The 20,522-nt window shown below is 37.6% G+C and overlaps 1 protein-coding gene across 3 annotated transcripts in view; it reads right to left on the reverse strand.

The window, feature by feature from the left end:
* The window catches only part of RunxB (RUNX family transcription factor Runt related B), a 43,702-nt gene extending 30,992 nt beyond the window's left edge, over positions 1–12,710 (reverse strand). The window contains exons 1-4 of one of the 3 annotated variants that reach the window (XM_089474472.1): positions 12,334–12,710; positions 11,558–11,698; positions 6,935–7,406; positions 6,622–6,838 (exon numbers count right to left, since the gene is read on the reverse strand). In XM_089474472.1, the coding sequence (XP_089330598.1) occupies positions 6,622–6,838; positions 6,935–7,303 (586 nt within the window). In that variant the 5' untranslated portion in view covers positions 7,304–7,406; positions 11,558–11,698; positions 12,334–12,710. Of the gene's footprint in view, positions 1–6,621; positions 6,839–6,934; positions 7,407–9,306; positions 9,848–11,557; positions 11,699–11,884 lie in introns of those variants that run through there. The other 2 variants (XM_018017167.2, XM_089474473.1) reach the window with 2 other exon arrangements.
* Positions 12,711–20,522: the final 7,812 nt, after the last annotated feature.

Below are 20,522 nucleotides of genomic sequence, written 5' to 3' on the forward strand. Positions count from 1 at the left end.
CGAAAATCTAACCAAATCTAAACTATTTTACTTTCAGTTAATACTTTTTACTTCATCGACTATCTTAAAATATTTGAAATGCATTCTTCGATACACTTTCATTTTATGTACGTAAATATATCTTATATTTTTTGGAGTCAAATCAATTTTTTACGAAGCTCTTATGCGATGCTACAACCCAAATTCTATTCATGTGGCCAGCAAAATCCTCAAAGAATCTCTTGGATATTATTTTCAATGCTTCGATATTTCTTCCCAAATTATATAATATCTTATCATGTTGGATCAAATTTTTTTTTAAAACATAAAAATAAATCATTGAATAAATAAAATATAAATTATTAATAAACAAAAATTCAATATGTTAAATAAAAAATATATAAATTTACCAAATGTAAATTGTTAATATTAAAAAAAAAAAAGTTAAAAAAAAATTATTTAATTACCAAAGTTGCTAATTATTGATAACAAACATTTTAATACTATTTTATTTATAAATGTATTACAACAATTTTTGTAATTAAAAAAAATTATAAAATTGGTAATTGTAAACATAATAAAAAAATGTAATATTATTTGTTATAAATAAAATACAACATTTTTTATAATAACAAACATTGTAAAAATGTTTATTGTTAAAAAAAAATCAAATATTATTTATTTATAAGTAAAATTCAACAATTGTTTTTAATACAAAAATTTGAAAATTGTTCAATAGTAATATTTAAAGTAAAAGAATCTAATATTATTTTATTTATAGATCAAATACGAGAATTTTTATTTTATTTATGTAAACACAAAATAAAATTCGTAAATAATCGTTAAAGATCACAATGAAATAGTACTATACACTCCTCCAATTCCTATACAATTAATCTAACTTGAAAAAAGGTATATTGAGATACATTAGTTTCAGAAAAGCTTTGAAAAGCTTTTTAGTAATATGAAAAAACGGATTTTATTCAATATCTTTTGTCTGATGGAAGAAGAAGAGTTGAAAGTTTTTGGTATAAAGTATTTGACGGAAATTAGCAATAATATCCTCACGCGTCCAAATTTCATTGCATGCTGTACAAACATAGCCTATATCAATATATTATTATCCATGATTATTCTCAATATTACAATATATATGTATATACAATAAAAAAAAAATTTTTTTTTTAAATCGAGCTCCTTAACTACCAACATTAATAATCTCGATTAGTATTTACCGTTCGACTGTGAATGCGCTGTGAATGCTGAGCACTTGCTAACTTAATTAAGTATGAAGACCAAATATTTGGCTTCGGGTGCATTGGTCTGAAACGCACTTAACTAATGAATTGCAGCTGAGGCGTGGAGACATTATCATGGCCATGAAGCGGCCGCATTGGCCCAGCCACACAACTGTACTCGGACCAGAGTGAGGCGCAGAGTGAGAGAGTGAGAGCTCATAGCTCAAGTGGCAAGGCGTCAGAATCAACTGAACGATAAGCAGGCCATAATCGGAGCGAGCGCCAAACTCCAGTTAATTAACATATTATTGCAAATTCAGCAGCAGGAGGAGAGGCAGGAGGAAGAAACTAAGCTACAGTTGCTTATGCTTCAACTTCAGCTGCTGCAGCTGCTGCTGCTGCTGCTGCTAATGCACTTTAGTAATGCACTTCAATGTGCTTACACAGCCATGTGCAACATGCAGCGCACATCTCATTTACATGCATACACATAGCAACAATAATTACATGTGCCCGCCTACCCCGCTGCCGTGCTGCCGTCCAGAAGATTTTAATTCATTAGTAGACAACGGCCAAATGCATTTCCCATGTGTGTGGATTATTCAGTTTCCGCTTGAATGCAACTGCTGCAACTGCAACTGCAACTGCAGCTGCAGCTGCAATGGCAGCTGTTGCTGTTGCTGTTGCTGTTGCAACAGTCGATGCGCCACCATTTTATCTAATTGCGCCCACATTACGCATACGCAGCATAGAACACATCATTAAAATTACGAGTGGACAAAAATGCAAAAGCAACTCCCGACTCCTGCCACTGACTGCTCCACGCCCAACCTCAAGCCCAAAACGATGCTAGTGCTGCAGCGAGGGCGGTTCGCAAAGTTTTCCTCTTCTATATATTGCTTGTACAATATATTTATAGGTATAGATTGCTTTATAATATATTATGATTAATTTAAAGTTTATTTATTGAGCTGATAGCTTAAAGACTGTTCAATGTGACACGGCGAGGGCTATTTCAAAAATTTACCTATAGATATATAATATATAACATGATAACATATCATATCATTTGCCTTTATATTATTAAATGCATTGATTCTTTTTGTTTGTTGTGCTGGTAGTTAGCAGATCAGCGAGGGCAGTTTCAAAAGTTCGCATATACATATATAGATATCCCCTATTATCGATATGCCCTAGTATCGATATTCCCTACTACATATATGAGTTTCCATTTGATTTGTTTATTGATTTATATATATGTAGCTTGGAGATTGTGTATAAATACAGCGAGGGCAGTTTCAAAAGTTAGTTTATATATAGATAAATCGATATCATCTACAATCGATATGAACTACTACATCAGTCTCGAGTCTAGTTGTCCATTGGTATATTTTGCTCGGAGATTTTGTAGAACAATACCGAAGGCTGTTGCAAAAGTTGGCCTATATAGGTTTATATTGCCATAATATGTATGTCTGCGTGCATTTTTCTTATTCAATTCGTTAATCGATAATTTTGGACTTATTTTGGAATTTTTCGCCATAAAATTATTTGATGTCTGCCTTAGCTCAGGTAAGTCATGCATGAAGCTAGACTCTGTAAATAACTTGAATACCTAATGAAAATGTCTGAGCAAGTGACTGCTCGCATTTCAAAGCTTTCTGTACGTTTAGAGCTTGATTTGTTTTCATGGAAAAAACCCTAAATCAAAATGATTTTTCATAGAAAAAAATTCATATATGCGAGACATTTTCAATATAAAATATAGACCTTCGGCTCACTTTCACAGAGCTGGTGCCTTGGAATTCTCAACTAGTTATAGCTCTCCAGGAGCGACTACTCTACTTAGGCAGACAATCTGCTCACTCACTGCTGCCTTACAGCCGCTTCGTTACATTCAATTGACAGAGCTGCACTCGTTTGTCGGTTACTTCATTAGCAGCCCTCGATAAGCGCTTGAATATCCAGCGAAGCAAATGCTGCACAAACATAATTCGTAGCTGACCAGATGGAGGTGGGAAAAGGCATTTCGTAGCTGAAGCCTTGACAACTGCAAGTGGCATTAGCTGTAGCAACAATACGCTGAGCAGACAACAACAGCAACAACAACAACAACAACAATGACATTAACAACAACAGCAACAGCAATTGCACGCATCACTTTTTCTAGTACAAGGGATTTGCATTTGTTTGCTAATTGAAATTAAGCAAATATTTACAAACATGAAGCCCGGAGTGAGCTCTGTGGAGTTGACCCACGTAATCCTTTTGTAGCGCATTAAAATTCATGAAATGAGTCCCAAAAACAAAAAAACATAAAAAAAAGAAGGACCAATAGCATTGCCAGATAATGTAAATCCATTTGTATAACATTTGCCGCTGCTTTCAATTTCTTCTTTTACTTTTTTTTTCTGGTAATTAGTAAGAAATGAGCTTGGGCGAGCGGCGATCGAAGCGTAACTGTAACCGGGTCCCATAATCAAATGTTTAAAAAAAGATTTGCAAGTAAATCCCAAGGAATTATTTGCCACTTGAAACGTTTAAAAATGCCAACAAGAATCTGTCGAAGCTGACGAGGGTGACGGAACGAGAGAACGAGAGACACAGAAAGAGGGAGAGAGAGCTGAAAACTCTCATACGCCGTGCCAGTAGTAAAAAAAAAAGAAAAAAAAAAAGGCCAAAAGGCAAAGCCTGGCCATGGCCCTCAGGCCCAAACGTCGACGTCTGGCGACAGGTTGGGGTCAGACAAACTTAATGAGCAAATTGTCAAATGCCGCGGCAAAGCGCGCACTTAAACATGCCGGGATCTAGAAAATTACGCCCTCTACAACAACAGCAACAACAACAGCAACAACAACAACAACAACGGCAAGTAAAAAAGAAAAATAACTTGACGAAATGATAAAGACTGCAAGAAAATAACCAAAGGAGGCGAACAAAAAAAAAAAACCAGAAAAGAAAAGCAAAGAAAATGTTGAAGGAAAAGTAAAAGTTGCTGTCGCCGTTGTTAGCCCATGTTTGGGGATTTGAATAAACAGTTACGCTGATTTAATTTGGTTCGACCGTGGCCCAGGGCTGAGAGCTTAGGGCTATGGGCCAAGGGCCAAGGGCTACGGCCAAATCATTGGCGAGGAAAAAATTCTATCACAGTATGTCGTCTGTCACCCTCGATTTGATTTTTAAATTGCTTTCGTGATAAATTGACGAAATGAACAGCAATAACGCCACCAAAAAAGAAACGCGAAAAAATACACACACACACACACACACACGCACACCAGGAACAGAAAATATGCGAAGAAAATTGACAACTGTCAAGGCGGCGCCCCCTGAATAGACATATAAAAATTAACTACAGACTACTTATCTTATTTGTTGACGCAGTCGAAAGAAGTCGCAGAAGAGAAAACCAGGAGCTCGGATCCAGACAGACGCCAGCCCAAGATTTGAGACTGAAGAAGGCCCGCGACCCCCAGCGACGGCCCCCAGCGCAATATGAACGGAAGCCAAGCCAAAAAGTTTGCCCGCCGCTTTTGATCTATGCGGTGGTGCGTGGCGTGTGGCGATATGAATAGCGAATACATATTCCGATGGCAATATGCTACAAGTATCCTGGGGCGTCGACAGGAAGCAGACAATCAAGCCAAATGATACGCTGAATGGGATTATCTGAGAGCAACGGCAAACGCCAGCGGCGGCAGTTAAGAGCCAAGAACTTCTTCTCTGGAACTTTATGGCCTTTCGTATTTCCACTAATGAGCGCTACTTAGCAGGTGCTTTCTCCACAAACAATCGGACAATCAGCGCAAACTTTACAAACTTTGAAAAAATAACAAAATTAAAAAGAAAAATAAAAAAAACAAAAACTTTTCTGGTTTCGGTTATGAGAGTTGGCATACAAAATAATTAGATCGGATGCAGGAAAGTTAAGTCTGGGACTTTGTTCAGCTGAGATGGCTGAGAGAGTGAGATAGAGTATTTACATCTAAGATAGTTAGATAAAGAGAGAGCTATTGCACCGATCTACTTGTGTTTATGTTGATCTAGGTAAGGTATATATTTAGTATTAGCATTATTACTATTATTATATAAGATTATCATATACAAATGTATGTCTACACTTGCTCGTATATGAAAAGTAGTGTGCGTAACACCTAAATCGCCAATCGATAAATATCGATTTCCAAACAATATATTTTATTTAGTTTTCAGAAAATGTAGCTTGATAAACCAATATAAAAAGGTCTCACCTAAGTAGTATACAAAAATTTTCAACTATGTATTCTAATTTCAGTGTGCGGAATACATATGTACATATGTACTGTAGAAACTTGAAATTCTAAATTTTGAAAAAAAAATTAATAAAATTAATAAATAAATAATATAAAAATAATTTGAAGATGAGTCAAGAAATAATTACGAATATACTAATATATATACGATTTATATACAAAAATAGAGTTCCTAAACAAAATCGATATAGGCTCGTTTGGAGGAGCCCTACAAATTTTAATCAGGGACTTGATGTAGTAACCTTTAATATATTACAAGGAACCGTATTGAAGCTAACTATAAATAGATATACATTTTTCGATATTTAGCCATATCGCTGGCGCTGAGGCCTTCGATAGTTGGCGTGGGTGCTTATATATTCATAGCTTAAATATAAATATATGCAAATACTTTTTATTTATTTATAAAAATTTTTCTTTTTTATTTTTTTCTTTTATTAATAATATTAATATTAATAATATTTTTTTTTTGTTTATTTATTTATATTTTTCTTTATTCAATTTTTTTTTTTTTTTTTTTTTTTTTTTTTTTGTATTAAGCTAGAATTGCAGCCGATCTTTAAAAGATGAATCACATCTTTGAGAATTGAGAAATTGAAAATGAAATATATACAGTAAAATCACGATAATTCGAAATTTCAAAGGAATCAGTTTTTTATCAATTTACACACAAATTAAAATTATTGAGAATTATTGAGAACGAATTTCATTAAAATGGATAGAATTCTTTTCGATTCTGCGGGGCACAAATCATCGAGACTCGACTGTATAAATATATTTAAGATTTAAATGTGGCATCTAAATATTACCAAAATTAGTATTACATAACAAAATAATCTGTGCGCTAATGGAATACAAAAAAAAAAAAAAAAAAAAAAAAAAAAATTAAGAGTTTCTTCAGACTTGCCTTACTTTCGCTTGCCCTCAGTTTATAAAATATTTTTCCAAAAACCCGCAATAAATGTTTGCTAAAGGTGCTGTACAGGTTGCCCTTCTTAACCCACATTTTCTGCCAACTCTCCCAATCAAATCAAGTTTAAAAACCATTATACACTGATTTCCCATTTTCAAAGGATGCAATGGGTATCAAATTTATTGGGATTCTCGCTCACCCCTGCCGCTGCGTCCCACGAAGCGCAGATCATTGAACTTGGCCACCTGGTTCTTCATGACGGCGGTGCAGTTGCGCAGCTCGCCGCAGAAGTTCTCGTCGTTGCCGGCGCGTATGGTGACAATGGTGCCGTCCATGACCTCGCCCAGGGCCAGCACCTTGAAGGCGATCGGCAGCGTTTTGTTCGAGCGCCAGTGCGTGGGCAGTGTGGTGCACACCTGGAGGGGGATGGGGATAACAGGAGTATTATAAGTGCATAAGATTAAGAGTTTCTTCTTCTGCCCCGAGCTCTTCCTCTTCTTCGTCATACTCACTATGTGGGGTGAGCCCGTCTTGACCAGCTCGCCTGGATGCTCGGCTAGCAGGACGTCGACAGTGCGCTCGATCAGATTCTCGGGCGTCAGGTACGGACTTGTGTCCACTGTCTTGCTGTTGTTGTTATTGTTATTGTTGCTTTTGCTATTGTTGTTGTTGTTGCTGCTGCTGTTGTTGTTGTTGTTATTGTTATTGGTCTCTGCATTGCGACGCTTCGTTGTGCTGGCCGTTGTTGTTATTGTTGTTGTCGCTGCCGCCGGATGTTGCTGTTGCTGTGTTGGCTGCTGTTGTTGTTGTTGCTGCTGCTGATGCTGATGCTGATGCGTTTGATTTGAAGTGGTCGAACTGACCTCGGCTGAAATGTGCATTATTGCTTATAACACCAAGAGCCTATGTCCTTGATTGATGTTTACTAATTGCCTCGATTCGATTTCTTTTCCAGCTACTTCATAGAGTCGCGCACTTGATCATCTGCAATGTGTTTGGAGGGGGAATGGACATTAAATTGAAATGAATTATACATTTTACAGTAATTTAAATGATCTTGTTAAGTTGAGTCTTAAATGAGCTTTAAGGCACTCTCTGTCCATAGACAAAGAGACTCTGTCTTAGGGTCTGCCTAATCCAAAGTAACTTTGATTCATTCTCAAACTTTAATAATTGCTTATTCCATAAGATTCATTCCCAATCTCAAATGTCTCCTTCTTATTCTCAGTTTTCAAAAATGCCGAATGTAGCAAGTCGTTAAATTCAATATCTTCTCCTCCTCTTTTTAATAAAATTGTAGCTCAACAAGCCTTTTTTCAATTATCCCAAAAACGTAGATCAGTGACACTCTGCCTTCGTCTCAAACTTTATAAATTCCTTATTTAACTCATTCTTCCCAGAGTCCTGAAAAAAGCTAGTTCATAGAGTCTTCTTAACAGTCTTCAATCTATAAAGAGACTTCAAATTTGTCGATCAGGGAAACTCTTCTACGCAATATTCACAAAATCATTTTACCATAAGCCTTGCTCAGTCTTATTCTTTACGAATTCTTTACTTCACTTCTTGGTCTTCACAAATACATTAGTCAGGGGACAGCACTCTCCGGCTCCATCTTAAAAAATGTCCAGCTCAATGCGCCTCTGCCTCAATCGTCCCATATCTTTATTTTATGGGACTCTTACTCAATCTCAAGCTCCCACTGCAAAGAGACTCTCAAATTCGTTGCAATCTTCAGATCTCCGATGCTTAGTCACGCTCTCTTTTTCAAAATCTTCAAAAAATACAAGATCAATGAGACTGTCTCAGTCTGAGTCTTAGAATCTCTCACAATCTTCACAAATACATAGATCAGTCTCACAGCCTTCACAAATTACTAAATCAACCGAATACTCTAATAGAGCAAAAAGATGCTCTGGTGCTTCCTAATGACTAAAGATTAAAAAAAAAAAAAAAAAAAAAAAAAAAACAAAGCAAATACTCTCCATCTCCCACTGTTTGCTAATTCCATTTTTAAATAGGGAGACCTCTATCTGTCCGTAAATCTTCACAAAGATACACAGATCATTCATTCATTCTCCTCAAATTCCTAGATCAATGACACACACTTACTTACTCTCCATCTTCAACTCATTTCTAATAAGTCTTTCTTTCTCTCTCTCTTTCTCTCTCTCTTTCTTTCTCTCTCTCTCTCTTTCTCTCTCTCTTTCTTTCTCTCTCTCTCTCTCTTTCTCTCTCTCTCTCTCTCTCTCTCTCTCTCTCTCTCTGTCAATCTGCACAAATACATAGATCAATTTGACTCAGTTGTATTCTCAACAAATCTGTGATACACTTTCACTCTCCGCCTCTCACTCTTTGCGAATTCCGTGTTTAAGGACACACACTCTCTCTCTCTACTCACTCTCAATCTCTTTCTCTCTCTCTCTCTTTCTCTCTCTCTCTCTTTCTCTCTCTCTCTCTCTCTTTGTCTCTCTCTCTCTCTTTCTCTCTCTCTCTCTCTGTCAGTCTTCACTGAGACACGGTTTAATTTTTCACAAATTCCAAGATCTGTGGCACACACTCACTCTGCATCTTCCACTCTTTACAAGTTCCAGTTTTTCTCTCTGCTTGTCACTCACTCTTCTCTCTCTTTCACTCTCTTTCTCTCTCTCTCTTTACTTCACAATCTTCACTTAGAAAAGGGTTCATTCTACACAAATTGAAAGATCTGTGGCACACACTCACTCTCCATCTTCCAATCTCTACAAATTCCACTCTCGCTCTCTCCTTGTCACTCACTCTCTCTCGCTCTCTGTTCACAAATACATAGATCAAGACTTTTTAATTCTTCACATATTGCTAGATCATTGACGCACACTCACTCGCCGTCTCTCGCTTTCCAACTCACTTTCTTTTTGCACAAACGTTCGCCCGCAAAAGTATGCAACAGATTTTTTGTGAAACTTGTCACATTTTGATTTGTGTGTAGAGCAAATATGTTGGTGTTGCCTACTGCTGCAGCTCTGCTTGTGGACGACCGTGCGACCACGCACCTTTGCGCACAATTTGCATTTAAGCCGCCGCCATCGAGCGCAACTCAATTAAATATTAAAAATCATGGCCAATACGTAGCCTGCGGCCAACTGCTGTCCCGACCGGGCGAGAGCCCAGCCGAGGGCCTACTCAACTAAGATGGATGGCGGCCTACAGCTGCAATATGTGCTAATGGAATCCCCAGGACATCAAAAAAAAAAAAAAAAAAAAAAAAAAAACCTGAAATGGAAGCAGAAATAAAAAAAATTGTATATAAATAAAAATGATAATAATAAAGCGCCAGCTGTTGTCCGTTTGTGTTTGGCCACCAAAAAAAACAAAAAAAAAAAAAAATCAACAATGTGCAATCACACATACACACACACACTCACACATACTTTTTGGAGCTGCATATAAAAGAAACGCGTGCCGCGCATTGCGTTTTGTTTTTGCAATTGCCATGCAACAACTATTTTTGTTGCTGTTTATGTACACGCACACAGACACAGACACAGACACAGGCAGAGTGCGTGTGCGTCTGCATGTGTGTGCACAATCTGTAGGTAGTATATGTACTCGTTTTTTACAACTTCCGTTTGAATTTTTGCATACACAACGGTCGCAGCTGGACAACAAATGAGCTCGTCCAGTGACTATGCGGCGACATATGTGGCCACAGAGGCGGCACACGAGCCAAAGGCACCGGCCAGAGCAGCAGCAACAACAGCACAGACAACAGAGAGCAGACAACGGACAACGGACAGCAGAAAGCAGACAGCAGACTGAAGGCCAAAAAGAGGGAAAATGCGTGGATGCACAAAATGCAAATGGAAATGGAAATGGAAGTGGAAATGGCAGCTTGTTGGGGCAGTCCTCATAAGGTTGCTTGGAGCTATGATCTCAGCTATTATCAGAGCCATGAAATCAGCTAATACACCGCCCTCAAGATATCAATATAGTAACGAATTCATTAATTAACGGTAGTCTATCACGACCGTAAAAATTTACATTATATAATTTCCGCATAGATTAGGTTGCCCAAAGATTAGAGCAGGACTCTAATCGACAATTTTTACCTCAAATAAAAAAACGTAGTCTACGAACTGCAGAATTCTCATTTATATTCCAAATGCTGGAATGAAATATTGCCAGATATTTTTATACTTAGCCGATTCGCTACGCCACTCAAGATGTATTAATATACCTTTGCTCCAATGCGTCTGGACCCAGTTCTCTGGGATCTACAGTAACAGAGCTGCCAGATTCGGGATCCAAGATATAACAAATTATAAATTACAAATTACAATTACGTAACGTCATAATCCCCAAAAAGTTAGTCAGAGAATTTTCACCAAGTAATATACATTCACAATCAAAGTATATTTTTTAAGGCGATTGGCAAACAAGATAAACCTATATCTTCTAACTTTTTAGGATCAACGCAAGTAAATGCTCCAGATTGTTGTAGCATTTTAAGTAACGGAGCTTCTATGATAACGGCAATAGTATTTTCCGATTTGTCACGCCCTCAAAAGGCGCGGATATATGATTTTTGATAATACTAAGTGTAAAGCTGGAAAATAAATGTTTTTCCAAAGAACTTCAGAGGCATGAATAATTATATACAATTTTTTGTGAGCTTAGAAAATAGCGAATTCTTTTTCGAATTCTTAGGGGTCTATAGCGTTGTAACTGTCATATTTCGGAAGCTAAGTATCCAAAATTTTGAAGGTAATTGCGATGTTAAGATTATACGGATGATCTATCCGAATGCCACGCCTCCTATAAGCGTAGGTATACAAATATATAGTCCCCAAATTTCATACCAAACCTATTGAATTTATCAGGAAAACCTGATACCATAGATCATACCATATATATGAACTGACGGACGGACATTGCACAAATCCCATTTACTCCCTTCTCCTCATACAAGAGTTACAAGAAAAATCGATCTCAGAGATATTTTGGGCACTTAAAACATGAGCTGCTGCCTGATTGATTGAGCTTAGCCCAAGGTCTTTTACTTTATGGACAGCATGCATTTGGGATCAAATCATTTGATCACTTCAGATCGATTTCAACTGTTTCATTCACTTAAGATAAATTATATTTATTTGGCTTACATTTCTTCTAGCACTAAGCGTATATTCCAATAGGGCGTATTTCAGTTTTGAATCCTTCAAGTAGCCTAAACAATTTTTTTTATTTAAATTTATTTTTTGTTTATTTTACATGATGAAAAAAAAAGGAGAATCTGACTTCAACTATATCACAATTGGGCACAATAAAAAAATGAACGTGGAATTTAATATTTATATATATTTGAATGATATTCGATATATAACAATTTGATGAGTACACACGCACACACGCACATTAATATGCACACACACTAATACACACACACACACACACTGACACACGCGCGTACAACTGATTAATAAACCGACTGTAAATTGAGCTTGAGTTTTGGTGCGGCTTTTGTGGCACTTGGAGAACGGCTCGGCTCTCTTTGGCTGGCTGGCGATCGAATCAAACGACACGGAGATATTAAACTATTTTTTTGCGGTAACCATGAACGCGACCACTATGAGCGGTTGGCGACGCCGACAGCGAAGTCAGCGGCGCGTCATCATAATCACGACGGCGGCCAAGGACGCAGGAGCGTGCGAGGTGGGGCCGGGCCGCAAAAGGCGACAACGAGAACGGGACGAAGCAACAGCAACAGCAGCCGCAGTAGCAGCCGCAGTAGCAGCACCAGCAGCAGCAGCAGCAGCAGAGATGCTTCGATGCTGGATGCTGGATGCTACCGCCTTTTGGAGTGCGAGTGCCGCCTCTTTTTGCGTTTTTCAAGCAACCGCGTTGGGTATATAATTCTTTTTCTTGGCTTAACATTTACCACGAGAACCAGTAGCAGTGGTTTTTGCTTGTGGTGTCCCAGCAGCGACGCCAACAGCGACTGCAGCGCAGCCAGCTGGCAACAACATCGCAATGCCTGTCGCTGCCATTGCCGTTGCCGTCAGCGTCAACGTCGACGTCGACAGCAGCAGCAGCGGCAGCAGCAGCGGTAACATCGGGCGGCTGCGTCTGCGGCAGCGCCACTGACGAACCGTAAGCCACGCCAAAAACCGAAACCGAAACCAAAAACGTCAACTACACCACAAGCAGAAAGGCCGCAACGATGTCTTCAAGTTGGTACCCCAACGACACAGCCTCAACGACCTCGTCTCCGGCCCACCCAGCTCCTGCTGATGCTGGAAGTACAAAAATAAAAAGAACAAAAAAAAAAAACAACTCCTTAAAAAAAGCGCTCAATTTTGGCGCTCGCAACACCTTCGCTGGCTGCTTAGAGACCAGCCGGGACAGCGGCTGGAAGCCATTGGGCTGAGTGCTGGGAGAGCGAGAGCAAGGCGAGCAACAACAAAAAAAAATTGAGTCGAATCTCGCAGCTGGAAGCTGCGTCCTGCAGCTTGACTCATTTTTCTATGCAGCGCTTATGGCATCGTTATTTTTCTTTCTTTCTCAGACTGCTGTTGTTGTTGTTGTTGTTGTTGTTGTTGTTGTTGCTGTTGTTTCTCTTTGGCGCTAGCAACCCCCAAAAGACGTCTTGGAATTGCGCTGCGACGTCTTTCGGCGCTTTCGACTCAAAGGAGAGAAGAAGAAGCAACAAATCAAAGAGAAAAAAGAAAATGAAAGAAAAAAGAATCTCAACGCGCAGCGTGGTAAATAAGGCGCTATCGACTCCCTGAACTCCGCTCAGTCGACGCTCAACCTCAGAATTACAAGTCCGAGATGTTGGCCAAAAACTGAAACCGGCGCGCGGCTTTGCGGCGAGCCTCTAGCTAACCAGAGAATGTGCATAGCCAGTCAGCCAGCCAGACCAGACCCGGCCAGACCGGGCAAGTGAGACGGGAAGCCAATCGGAGTGAGATGGCTGGCGTGCCAGAGCGAGATGGCGCACAAGTGTGGGCGGGTTAGAGTGAGTGCCACAACTAGTGGTGGAGCGGTAAAAATCTTGCGGCTGCCATTTGCGGCCAAAGACGAGGCAATTTTTTTTGTTGTTGTTCTGCTCCTGCTGTTGTTATTGCTGGAGCTGAAACTAGGTGCTCCAATGGTTGTTCGGTGCCGAATTGGACGACTTGAGTGAAAAATTGCAATGCCTAACCACATGAGCATAAGACGTCCTCTCACACACACGTACACGCACACGCACACGCACACTCACATACTCAAAAGTAGGTGGATTCGCTGAGAATTTTTCGTGTTTTTCTTTTTTTTTTTTTTTTGTCATCAGGGCGGAGTTTTCTTGGGACGTGTCGGCATATTAACCGTTCAACCCTCCTACATTTTGCGGTTACTACATGTAGCAACAAGACGCGAACGCTAAGCTGCAGGGGTGGGGAGGGGGGGGGGCTAGTGTCGGTGGTGGTGGCAGTGGTGCCGGTGTCAATGGTGGTTGTATATATTGTCAGTCGGCGGTTGCGCAGCAAACATGTCGAAGGGTGTGCGGTTGGCATAATGAAACCACAAGAATTATTATACGCTGCGGTCGATTACTATATCAAAATGCTAATCCAAACGCTGCCAGAGCCGACCCGTTAGCCAACCAAACGGCGCTGCGCACAGGCCAATGAGCGCCGTCGCCCAATTACCCGGCGCATAGCTCCGACCAGCAGCTGAAGCATTCGAAAATGGTGGCATCATCTTGAGGCAGTTTCGAATAGGTGTAAAGCCAATGCAAGGATCTCAAAAGTAAAATATAAGAAACATTAAAAAAAAATAATAATAATAATGCCGAGACAATGTGAACGAAGCTCCATCAAAATTTATTCTGAAAATAATTTTGATTTACAATTATTTTATTATTCATATTTTTTACATTTTTGGATTACGTTTTAAAAATATTTAATATGAAAACATTTTCAATTTATGTTTTATTTCATTTTTGTAGCTTCTGTCATTTCAAATTGATTTAATTTGATTCATCTTTTTGAGTTTGAGTGCTACTATAACTATAAAAATAAAAACTTAATAAATAAATAAAAAAAATAAAAATAAATGAATAAAGTGAATTTTAAAAATTAATTGAATAATAAAAATATTTAAAATGAGTACAAAATAAAACCGAAAATTAAAAATCAAATACGAACATAATTTATTAATCAATATGAATAAATCTTATTAGTTGTACATATAAAAACTTTTATTAGCCGCAAACATTTAAATAATATTAATTATTAATTAATATTAATCTGTATTTTTTGCAATTCTTAAATTAATAAATTCTTTAACATGCGTACATATATGCATTTTTTATATGAACTTTTTAATTTTTAATTACAGCAAAAATACTTAAAATTAACAAATTAAAAACAAAATTTTAATTAACAATAAAAATTCAAAAGTTGACTTAAATATTTTCAATCTAAAGACTATATTATATTATTGTCCTCATTCGTAAATTAAATTACATTTAATTCAATGTATTTCTTTCCATATATGCATCGTTCATATATTATTATTATATTTATTTACTAATTTATATTTAACATATACATAATTCTTTTCACATACAACAATGTTTTAGAAATTGTATTGTTCTAAAAGAACAAAGAAAAAGCAAAACAAAATCCTGGGCAAAATGGGAAGATTAATAAGAAAAATGACTCTTTAACTGTGAAATCTTAGCTCTAAGCTCATTTCTATGAAATTGGAAATGAATATTATATACAAATGCTGTGAAAAAAGTGTTAAAAGGATCTGCGTGTACTTTCAAAGGATCCTAGATGAACGAACAGGACTAAATAAGAGCAGCTGTTGCTCCCAATAAAAAGTAGAAATTCTTAGTCATACCCCTAATTCCAAGCTTCTAGGGAAGTTCGCATTCAACATGGGAATTCTGTGTACATAAATTATTGAGTACACATGTCTAAAAATGACCTCAAAATGTTTGAAGATAAAATGAGAAAGCAAAGGAGAGAATGAAATATTAATTTGAGTCTGAGCAGACAAAAAATATATTTTAAAAATTTATTATTATTTTTTGTTTTTATTTAAGTTTACTTTCATTATTTGACTGAACTGATTTTTAAGATTTCACTGCAATTGTAATTATCGTGGAGTAAAATCATAAAATTAACGAATGCTAAGATATATAATTATTGTTTCAATCCATCGATCCAATGTCACCCGATAAAATCGAATATCAATTATGATTGAAAATGCTGAAACCACTAAAGTAGTATCATATAACAGAATAGCATACAAGTAAACTATGTATACTGTGCTATATATACCATATACAATATGAATTTGAATACAAAACAAAATATTAAATTTCCATAACATTAAATTCTACAAAAAGCCCAGCAAATGCTGCTTGAATTTCTGTAAATTTGTGTATTTATCATTAAGAGCAAAGTGAGAAAGCGAGAGGGAGGGGAGGTGAGGAAGAGAGAGAGAAAGAGCAATTGATAAGTGGGAAACTGGTGTACCACAGGCCAAAGTGTGGGCCTCGTTACAAACGTCTCGAGGTGGGCCAATTAAAACATAACCCAAATACGAAGAACCAAACAAACAAATGAAAGGCGGCTCGAGTGGGAGTGAAATGAGTGTTGTTTTTTTTTTTTTTTTTTTTTGTTATTTCCTTTAGATGGGTCGCGTGACAACCGCGAAGAAACACCCCAAAAAGAATGGCCAGGGCTATGGGCGAGAACAATTATGATCAGAAAAACAACAACAACAGCAACAGCAACAACAATGGCAACAACAACAGCAACTAGAAGAGCAACAACAACAACACCAACAACAGCAACTACAAATTGTTGACTGGTGTTGCACTCAAGGCAGAAACAAAAGCAGAAAGAATCCTTGCCGTTGAGATTTTGTGCAAATAATTTAAGAGGCAGTAAAAAGTAAACGACTCGTCGCGCTGTTAACGCAAAGGCAGTAGCAGGTGGGGCACTCACACACACATAGATATACATGTATATGTATGAACATTAATGGGCAGAACTGCGATGACAAGCGACAAAAGCTGTCGGCTGTTGATGGCTCTTCTGGCAGCTTTTGTGTGTTGATTTTTCTTTTAATTGTTGCGGATTTGCATTCTGACACATTTGTCAACCTCAACCTCAGAGTCGCGCAGCGTAGCCAACGACGGCGGCTTCAGCACACACACTCACACACGCTCACACACTTGCACTGAGCGCAAAAGGGTTGCCTACAAGGCAAGTCTCCAAGTGTGAGTGAGTGAGTGAGTGGGCCGTGAGTCTGGGATGTGGTCGGGTGTTCGCATTTGCTGGAAAGCCTCGTTTGTACAGGTTGTATGAGAAGCGTTTATTATTTATTAGCTGGCATCTCTGCATACGTATACGCGTGTGTTTGTGTGTGTGTGTGTGTATGACAGGAGGTGAGGCCTTAAGCCCGTTGGGATAATAATAAACGCCGGGGCCAAGTCATTTGTTAGAGAGACTCAACAATAACACCTACCAACCGACTATGCGTGTGCGTTTACATATGTATGTGCGTGTGTGTGTGTGTGTGAGAGTGAGCGTGTGTACAAGTGTGTTTTGAGTGACATGTGTCAAAACTGAAAAACTACGCGAATTTGTGTCAAATACCCTTGTCAGCCCGCTTCAAGTGCAAGAAAATACTCGAGCAAGCATGTGCCGTGATTGGGCTCGTCGGAAAAGACGTGAAGCAGTGGGCTAAAAATATATTTATGTAGATTTGAAGATGTAGAGGTGTATGTATATAGAGATATAATACATATAGAGATGTGGAGATAGAGAGAGATATAGATATAGAGATATAGGGATATAGAGAGATAGAGATATAGATATGTAGAGATAGAGAGAGATACAGATATAGAGATATAGGGATATAGGGATAGAGAGAGATAGAGATAGAGAGAGATAGAGATAGAGAGAGATATAGCGATATAGGGATATAGAGATAGAGGGATATAGAGATATAGGGATATGGAGATATAGAGATAGAGAGAGATAGAGATAGAGACAGATAGAGAGAGATAGAGATATAGAGATATAGAGATATAGAGATATAGGGATATAGGGATATAGGGATATAGAGATATAGAAATAAAGATACATAGAGATATATAGATATAGATATATAGACATTGAGATATATGGTCACAGATCTATATAGATATATAAACATAGAGATATAAAGATTTGAAGCTTTATAGATATGAAGATATATGGATATACAGTTATACATATATACAGATATAGAGGTATAGATATATATATATATAAAGAGATGTAGGGATAGAAAAATATAGATATAGATATACATATGTAGTTATAGGGGTAGTTATAGAGACAGATATGAATTATATCGTCATAGCTAGTATATGTAGTATATCTATAGCACATAGATATATATATAAATAATAAGTATAGATATAAAAACCCTCCTCCCAGATATATTATAATTATATCCAACTATAATATATGTATTTTCAGATAGCACATATTGCATGCTTGGGGGGCTTGTAAAAAATTATAATCAATTTGGTCGCATCAGTATAAAAATGGGACAGAACCGTTTAATGGATCAGACGCGACTCGTAAGCCCAATGACAACAGTGAAGTCTCGACGCAGTCACGATGCGAAACTACTTATGAGGGTTGCTCGCAGATATTTCGCAAAATCCTCTGTATGACTTCGTATAAAAAATAAAAAACCGAAGAAGCAAAATTGCCTTTGATCAATGAAAACAAATCATAAAACGCGGTTTACAGCTCCCATGTGTGTAATCGCTGACGTTTAACGTTTGGCCTCTTCCTCAAGGCTTATGACTGGCACGTGAGGGTGGCTCAAATAAATACAGAAACAAAAAACAAAGCCGAAAATATGCATAAGTGGGAAGAGCTCGACTTGTGGATACCACGCAGTCTAACAAAATTCTTAAAACTTGATCTAAAACTTTTTATCTGTATATGTTCTAGATTAATTTTTGTTTTGTTTTGTTTTTTTTTTTTTCATAATTTAGGCTGGTATCAATAGCTCAACTGATATCATATATGAAGTTCATTCTTATACCATTGTAACACTTCATTCACGAAAAGTCCAGCATACCCTCTATCATCAATTTGCAGGGCATTACAACAATCTTATTTACATCAGCAAAGGCCTTTAACATCTGTCGCGGGAATCTCAATCGAGACAAGTTAAAATTTTTGAAAAAAAAGAAGAGCAATATTTGAAGTCTATGTTTTGATTTCAATAAAGATTTACAAGCCAAACAACAGTTAAATCGGCATGCAATTGATATCCTTGGAACTGATTGAATTATAGAGAAGCCCATAAAATTTACAATTTACAATTTTCAATGCAGTTTATCGAGAGGGTTGAACTGTTGCCGTGAATAGTTACGAAACCAGCCCTTGTTACAAATATAAAGATGTTGTTTTTTTACTTTTATCTGGCAAACTAATGGGCAAATGAAGTGTCGACTAATTCGGAATATTACTCTGAAATATCTATTAATTAGTTTTGATTGAATAGGTATACTGATGTATCTATGTGTATCCAGGTATCTATGTGTATGTATGTATGAATCTATATGTATCTATGTATCTATGTATCTATGTATCTATCTATCTATCTATCTATTCATCTATATGTATGTATCTATGTATCTATGTATCTATGTATCTATGTATCTATGTATCTATGTATCTGAGTATCTATGTATCTATGTATCTATTTATCTATGTATCTATATATCTATATGTATCTTTATGTATCTATTCTTCTCTCATCTTTTTTGCTACAGCAAACCTAAATATTCTTATATAGAATACACATAAAAAAGAATAGATATAGTTTAAATCTTCACCAACTCAAATCAAGTCTCTTAAGAACCTTAAATAGTCTGTTTATTTATCATTGACTACATATTTAAGCTTAATCAATTCAAAGCATAGTTTTTGACGTGAATTGTCTATTGACACTTTCAAGCAATAATAAATAATACAAATTAAAAAGAAAACTGCTCTAATAAATCATAAAGAAGAAAATGAAAGAAAACTGTAGTTGAAAAGTAAAAACTTTGTTGACTCGTGCACTGCGTGCAGTGCATAGTTAAAAACCGTATTTGCCTTAATGGCCACACACGCACACACAAGCATGTGATACAGCTAAGGGCAGCCAATGACGACAGCAAGCATAGGTATAAGGTTAAGGATAAGGACAATAATAAGTGACTAAGTGAGTGAACAGGGCACCAGATAACGATAACGTAAATAATGACCAAGCAGTCAAAAAAAAAAAAAAAAAGTGGGAAAAAAACAGTTGAAAACGATGTGGTGGGAGCAGAGGGAAAACGTGCTCGATATGTTATAACCGCACGACGCTCTCACAGTGGTTCGAAAGACATTGCAAACACACACACACACACACACATACGGGACGAAAGAAGAGGCGAAAAAATTGAATTGAACATTTCCGGGCCGACGCTGCCGGCAGCCATGCGGGCAAGGACAATGCGACAGTGGCGGACAGGAGTCTGGACAGCTCACAGAACATAGCTCCATTGGCATGTCCATGACTGACCCATTCAATTAAGCATGAAAAAAAATGAGCTGAGCGCGTCGTGCGTGGGCGCCACGTGGAATGGCCGGCCTACGTGCCATGGATCCGGGAGTCAGTGCCGTCCTGTTTCGTCGTTCAAAAAAAAAAAAGGGACATCATATGCGAAAACGAATAACAGCACTTAAGGAGCCAGCGACGGACGCTGCCCGCAACAAAACACGCATCACTTGTCACACATACTTAGCAACAGAGACCGGCCGGGGCTGGGGCTGGGCATGCGGGAGAGCTATACCAATAACGCGCTCAAAAGGACTCACTTATTGTCATGTCCTGGTGTTGTTATTGAGGTGTAATACAATTTTTTCCATGATACCCATAACAATGGCAAAACGAAAAAAAAAAGAACGTAAACGAAAACGAAATAGAAATAGAAATAAAATGAAAACGCCATGCCGACGCAATCAGAAAGGATAACGAGCCGTCGCCGTCGTCGCCGTCGTCGTCCTGGTCACATATGGCGGC

The sequence above is a fragment of the Drosophila arizonae genome, chromosome X (genome assembly GCF_054131065.1).
Source record: "Drosophila arizonae isolate 15081-1271.41 chromosome X, UAZ_ARI_1.0, whole genome shotgun sequence".
Classification (NCBI taxonomy): Eukaryota; Metazoa; Arthropoda; class Insecta; order Diptera; family Drosophilidae; genus Drosophila; species Drosophila arizonae.